Raw genomic sequence first — 6996 nt, 5'->3', positions numbered from 1 at the left:
TCAAATCTGACTCGGCTAAAGATATATCCTGCCAGTCTGGGCGAGTTTCTGCTTCTTTCTAAGACTTCACTTGATTCAAAGTGTCGTCCTCTTGTTGCGATTTTCTCCATTCCTCCTGGTTATTTTCAAAAGAAATCTTCCGTATTATAAAAAAGGGGTCACGATTTTTCTCTAATCGTGCACACTGTTTACACTCTGGCATTTTGTCGCAGGGTCTTCGAGAGAGAGCATCGGCGTTTCCATGATGAATTCCTGCTCGATGACGAATGTCAAAATCGTACTGACCGAGCCTTTCCAACCATCTAGCTACCTGACCTTCGGGAGATTTGAACGAAAGTAGCCACCTGAGAGAAGCATGATCTGTACGTATCAAAAATCTCCTGCCGTACAAATAATGGTGAAAATGTATTACGGTCTTAACAACAGCTAAAAGCTCTCTACGAGTGACAGAATAATTCCTCTTGGTTTCACTCAAAACTCTGCTGAAATATGTGACGGGTTTTGGGTCCGCACGAATAATATGGGTGGGGAAGACAATTAGAGACGGGGCGGATATGATCGGTAAAACTTAGTGTGTGTATTTTGTTTTTTCTTTTGCACCAGGGCTCGACTTAAATTAAGATTTACAAAAGGGTTGTAGACGTAAGCGGTGGCTGATCACGCCTCAGTCCTTAGCGTTGCTTAATACTAACTTACAGATACGCGCGCAGGGGGGGGGAAGGAGTGTGGGAGGTGACGGGGAATGTGGGGTCGGAAGGGTTGATATGGCGAGGGGAGGGTGGTGTAGAGTGACGGGGAGTGTGTGGTAGACAGGGTTGGTATTGCGAGGGGAGGAGCAGATCGGCGATAGAAGGCAGGCTAACCTGGTTACGTCGACGTGTGTGTGTGGAGGTCTTGAGGTGCGGTGGAGGGTAGCTGGGTGTTCGGTGTGTGTGTGTGTGTCGGTGACTCTCTCTCTTTCTTTCTCTCTCTCTCTCTCTCTCGCTTTCGCTCTTGGGTTTCGTCTACGCCGGTGTGGCTGCTGCTACGGCCGTGCTCGTACTGAATCTCGCGCTCGGCTCTGCCGAGCGTCGGGGGGCTTCGATGATGTTCGGGTCTTTTCCGACGGGACAGGGCTCACCCGTTCGGCTCTTCCCCGCGGGTTTGGGGTTTGTTGTGACTTGCACTCTAGGTGCAACGTCACAACTCCCCCCTCCCCACGCGGGGCGAGGCCTATAGGGTGAGCCGGTTTCGGTGACGGATTTTGTGGTCCTTTCGTCTGTGTGTTCTCCTTTTGTTATTTTTGTTGTTTCTGTGTTGTCTGCTCCGATCTGTTGGGGTTAAGGGATAGAGGTTGGGTTGTATTTGCGGGGTGTGTGTTTGGTGTGGGTTGTGGGTCGTCTTATATCTACTTATTCTCGTGTGTCTTAATCAAAATCATGTTATATTATTTTGTACTTGAATTTTTTGGTTTTGGTACGGTGGCTCTCGTCGGTGTGGGTCTTGGTGAGTTTTTGCGTTGTTCTTTGTACCTCGTGGCTCGTGGTTTCTTCTCCCTTCTCTTCACTCTTTTTGGGTTGTGTTCTGTTTCTTTGGCCTCCGTCTGTCGTTGTTCGTCCGTCGGTTTGGTGTTGTTAGTGTATTTGGTGTTTTCTGTTTTGTCCCTTTTTTTTTTTTTTTTTTTTTTTTTTGTATCGTATTGCGTCCCGTGTTGTGTGTGCGTCGTTGTTCGTCCGTCCGTTTGGTGTTGTTAGTTTGTCTAGTGTTTCCTGTTTTGTTCTTTTTTCTGTTTCCGTATTGATTTTCGTTTTTTGTATCGTTTTGAGTCTCGTGTGGTGTGTGTGGCTGGTTGGGGTGTTGGTGTATGTTCGACTGTGTCCGTGAGTGAGGTGGTGTCGGTGTTACTGTCTGTGTCGTTGTCCGTCGTTTGTGTTTGTAGCGTGCCTGTGTGTGTGGTTTCGATGTGTATCACTGTCTCTGCGGTGGAGGTGGTGGAATCTGTGTCGCTGTCGGTGTCTGGTGTGTTGGGGGGTTGTGTTTTGTGTGGTGCTGTTTGATGTGTGGTGTGTGGTTGGTGTGTTGAGGTGCTGGCTTCTGTTTCGTCAGTGTCTGTGCGTTCGTGTGCCCGTCTGGTCATGTATCTTTCTTTTTGTGCTCGTAATTCGTCGTGTAGGGTGCTTGCTGGTTCTAAACTTGCGATTATGGCTATTATCTCGGGGTGTGGTCCTGTGTATTGTTTGCATGTTTGTTTTGTCTGTGTCGATTCTGTGTGTCTGTCCATGTTAGCGAACGTCTGTAAAATCCTGTCCTCTGTCGTCTGTGGTGGTCTCGCGAATCTGGTGCGTGTCCATTGGGGGGTTGGTGTGGGGGGTGGTGTGTACCGTGGTGTTGGTGTGGGTGTGGGGCGTGTGGTTGTATGGGGTGTTTGTTTCTTGGTGGGTGGGTGTGTAGTCGTGTGTGTGGCCGTGGTTCGTGTGGTGTGGAGAACTGTTGGTGGGTGTGTGATAATTTGTGGTGGGTGTGGTGTGTCTGTGTTAGTTTGTGTGCATGTTTGTAGGTGTTCTGTGTATTTGGTGCCCCGGACCAGCCCGTTGCATTTCGGGCATTGCCTTGGTCCGGAGGGTGTAATTGTGTGTGTGGTCATCGTTGTGTGTGTTTGTGAGTGTCTCTGTGTGGCTGTGGGTGCAGTGGTTGTTAAGTGTGTTGTCGTCGTGGTGGTCAGTATTACCTTTCTGTATGTGGGGGGTGTCGGTAGTAGGGTTTGTCGGGTCTCCGTCAGGTGTGTGCCGTCGCGTCCGTATTTGTGTGGGTGTGGGGCCTGTCCTGGTGTTTGTAATAGTGGTGTTTTTTCTGTTGGTGTCGTCGTCGTCGTCGGTCTCGTCAGTCGCAGCGTCATCAGGGCCGGTATTTTTGTTTGTTGGTTTTCCATGTTGTGTTTCTGTGGAGTGAATACACATGTTAGTTTATTTTCGGGGCGTGTTATTGGGCGTGGTTGTTTTGTTGCTTATTTGATTATGTATATAATTTTAGGTCTTCTATGTGACATTTTCCTATATTTTTACCGCTCTCAGTTGTTAATTCGTATATTGTTGGTGAGACTTTTCTAGTGATTATGTATGGGCCTATGAATTTTTTATTTAACTTAGCTGTCGTTCGTTCTGGTCCGGATGAGAGTGTGTGGTTCTTTTTTAGTACTCGGTCTCCCTCCTTGAATTGAATGTCTCGTCTTCGTAGGTTGTAGTAGTGTGCTTGTTTTTCGTTTGCTTCTATCAAGTGCCTCTGTACTTCGTCTCTAAGTATTTGTAGTCGTCTTAAGTGGTCTGTCCATCTGTCTGTGTCTTGTAATTCTACTTCGTCGTGGTTCTCTAACTGATTTCTTAGACATTGTGTGGGATTTAATTCCCTTCCTAGGTTTAAAAAGGCTGGTGTGTGTTTAGTTGATGTGTGTGTACATGTATTGGTTGCGAATTGTAAGTCTTGTAAGTGTATGTCCCATTCTGTGTGGTCGTTGTTTACGTAGGCTTGGATCATTGTTTTAGCGGTTCTGTTGACTCGCTCTACGGGGTTGGCTTGTGCGTGGTATGGGGGGATTGTTGCGTGTCTTATGTTGAATTTTTGTGTCAGTTCGCGTATGAGTTTGTTTATGTATGGTGTGCCGTTGTCTGTCAGTAGTATGCGTGGTGTACCCCATCGTGATATTACGTGTGAGTGGAATGTCTGTTCTACTGTTTTGGCGTTTGCTTTGCGTGTCGGTATGATTTCCACCCATTTAGTGTATAGGTCTTCGAACACTATGATGTATTGGTTTCCTTTTTTTGATCGTGGGAGTGGGCCCATGATGTCGGAGGCTACTACTGTCCATGGTTCTTCGATAATTCTCATGCCCATTAGTCCTGCCGGTCGCGCTTGTATTGTTTTTGTTCTTTGGCATGTGTCACATTTTTTTATGTAGTTTACTGTGTCTCTGTACATCCCTGGCCAATAATATGTTTTTGCTACTCGTTGGTATGTTTTTTCGATCCCTAAGTGTCCTGCTTGTGTTACGTCGTGGTTTTCGTGTAGTATGTGTGTTATTTTGTCTTTGGGTATGACTAGTTTCCATGGGTTTGTGTCTGGTAGGAGGTTTGAGTGTAGGGAGTTAGGGCGGTGGAAGTATAGTTGGTTGTTTCTGATTCGCCACGACTCGTTTTTCTCTGGGCGTGTTTGTACTTGTGTTTTTTTGTATGTGTACCACTTGTCTGTCGTGTCTTCTATTGTGTCTATGTGTTCTTCGTCTTCGTGTCGTCTTGAAAGTGCGTCTGGCACGTCGTGCATTGTACCTTTTCTGTGTGTAATGTCAAAGTCGTATTCTAATAGTTCTAGTGCCCATCGTGCAAGTCGGCCTGTGGGGTTTTTTAATTGTCTAAGCCACTTCAGTGCGTGGTGATCTGTAATGACTTTGAAGTGGTAACCTTCCACGTAGGGTCTGAATTTTTTGATGGACCAGAGTACCGCCAAACACTCTCTCTCAGTTGTTGAGTATTTACGTTCTGCCTCGCTTAGCGCACGGCTAGCGTAGGCTATGACATGCTCTTCGTCATCGAGAGATTGTGTTAGTACGGCACCTATCCCTGTTCCGCTAGCGTCTGTTTGTAGTGTGAATGTTTGTGTGTAGTCTGGGCATGCGAGTGTGGGTGGTGATGTGAGTGCGTGTTTGATTGTGTTCATTGCGTTTTCTTGTTCTTCCCCCCAGTGCCATTTCTGGTCTTTTTTCAGTAGTCGTGTTAGTGGTTCTGTAATGTGTGCGAAGTTAGGTATGAAGCGTCTGTACCATGATGCCATCCCAATTAGTCTCCGTAATTGTTTTATTGTTTTTGGGCTTGGGTAGTTTTCTATGGGTTGTGTTTTGTCGGGGTCTACGTGTAGTCCGTGTCTGTCTACTATGTATCCGAGATATTTTACTTGTGCGCATCCGAACTCGCACTTCTCTGGGTTTATTGTCAGTCCTGCGTCTGTAATTCGTTTTAGTATTTGCTCTAGTCTTTGTAAGTGTTCGTCGACTGTTTGTGTTACTATTATTATGTCGTCTAGGTATGCGAATGCATATGGTTCGCATTCTGGGCCTATGAGTCTGTCTAGTAGTCTTTGGAATGTCGCTGGTGCGCCTGTCAGTCCGTATGGCATTCTTTTAAATTGAAATAAGCCCATTCCCGGGACTGTAAAGGCTGTTATGTGTTTGCTGTCTTTGTCGAGTGGTATTTGGAAGTATGCTTGGCTTAAGTCGATTTTTGATATGTACTGTGCTGTCCGTAGTTTGTCTAATATTGCTGTCATGTATGGTAGTGGGTATGCGTCTTTTTTTGATACTGAGTTAACCTTCCTAAAGTCTAGGCAGAAGCGATATGTGTTATTTGGTTTTCTTATCATGACAATTGGGCTCGACCATTCGCTTTCTGATGGTTCTATCACGTCTTCTCTCAGCATTTTGTGTATTTCTGTGTGGATGGCTTCTCTAATTTTTGGTGATACCATATAGTATCTTTGTTTTATGGGTGCGTGTCCTTGTGTGTCTATTTTGTGTTTAATTAGGTGTGTTAGCCCGAGTTGGCCTGGTAGTGTTGAGGTTTTCTGCTGTATTATCGTCTGTAGTTGTGTGTGTTGTGATTGTGTGAGTTCTTGTATTCCTGCGCATATCTGTGGTTCGGTTTCTTTGTCGGTTTGTGTGTCGTCTGTTGTTTGTGCGTTTGTGGGTATGATTTTTTGATTTGTGATTTGTGTGTTCTGTGGGTTGTCGTTTTGGGGGGTGTTTTCCGGTGGTGTCTTTGTGTTGGGTAGTGTTGGTGTTAGTGGTTTTTGTTTTATGGTTGTTTTTTTTTTTTTTGTGTTTTCATGTCTTTCTGTTGTTTTCGGGTTTGTTTGTTGTTTCGTTGCTTCTAATTTTTCTGCTGCTTTTGCTTGTTTTGTGTGTGTTTGTGTTGATTGGTGTCGTGATTCTCGTGTTTGATGTATTTGTGTGTATTCTTTGAGTGGTGTTGGTAGTTCTTGTGGTCTAGTTTGCATGTGGTAGTGTGTCTGTGGGTCGTCTATCAGTGACCATGTGTTTTTTCCATAATTTATTAATATTCCAAATCTTATTAAGTCGCTGTTACCAATGATACATTGCGAGCCTAAGTTTGATATTAATCCGAACTTAATTTCTTTTGTTATGTTGCCGAGGCGTATTGGGAGTGTTACTGCTCCTTCTATCGTCACCTGTGTTCCGTTTCCCATTGTAGCTGTTCTGTCGGGTGTGTTGTTTATTTGTGTGTCTGTGTTGTGTAGTATTTGTATTACTTCTGCGCCTAGGTATGAGTGTGTTGCGCCTGTGTCTATTAGTGCGTTAAATTCGTGACCGTGTATTTCGATTCTGATGTGGAATCTACTTTCCGTTATGTTGTTGTCTGTCGTAGGTGCTACTGTTTCGGGTGTGTTTGTGTTGTTTGTGGGGTTGCCCTCCACCCTTGCTGGGTCAACCCTTACTCGTTTCCCTGGTTCTGTGTTTGTGTGCATTGCCATCTGAAGTGTCCGGGTTGGTTGCAGTTAAAGCATCTGCGTGGTGTTGTGCCTGTGTTTGGGTTCGTTTGCGTTTGTTGCTGAGTGTAGTGTGGTGAGTTATACGTGATTGCGGGGTATCGAGTCTGTTGTGTGTTTTGGTTTGTTTGGTTTCGTCGTATGTTGTATGTGAGTGCCGGTGGTATATTTGGTATTGGGAGTATTGCTGGGCGGGGTTGTGTTTGTGTGTACTTGTATGGGATGTATTGTGTGTGGTGTGTTTGGTGTGTGTAGGTTTCTCGCGGTTGTGTGTAGTTGTTTAATATTGTTTGTCTCGTGATTTCCCATTCGATATTTGCTTCCCATTCTTTTGCGGCCATTTCCAGTTGGTCGAAGTTCGCGAAATCGTATGGTTTTATGTATGCCTTGTATTCTATTTTCATGTTTCTGTATGCCAGGTCTAATTGTGTTCGTGGGTGGTATGGTGGTTTTAGTTGTGATAGTAGT

At 45.3% G+C, this 6996-nt stretch overlaps 1 protein-coding gene across 1 annotated transcript; it reads right to left on the bottom strand.

The window, feature by feature from the left end:
* Positions 1-1421: 1421 nt before the first annotated feature.
* Positions 1422-6513, bottom strand: LOC124293406 (mucin-2-like). Its single transcript, XM_046734250.1, has 4 exons — positions 6211-6513; positions 5335-5778; positions 1885-2917; positions 1422-1582 (listed from the first exon to the last, which is right to left on the bottom strand). The coding sequence occupies exons 1-4, from the start codon at positions 6511-6513 to the stop codon at positions 1422-1424; spliced, it is 1941 nt and encodes a 646-aa protein (XP_046590206.1).
* Positions 6514-6996: the final 483 nt, after the last annotated feature.

Source organism: Neodiprion lecontei, chromosome 3 (genome assembly GCF_021901455.1).
Source record: "Neodiprion lecontei isolate iyNeoLeco1 chromosome 3, iyNeoLeco1.1, whole genome shotgun sequence".
NCBI lineage: Eukaryota > Metazoa > Arthropoda > Insecta > Hymenoptera > Diprionidae > Neodiprion > Neodiprion lecontei.
The sequence above is the reverse complement of the archived record's forward strand: the minus strand, read 5'-3'. Positions and strand labels throughout refer to the sequence as shown.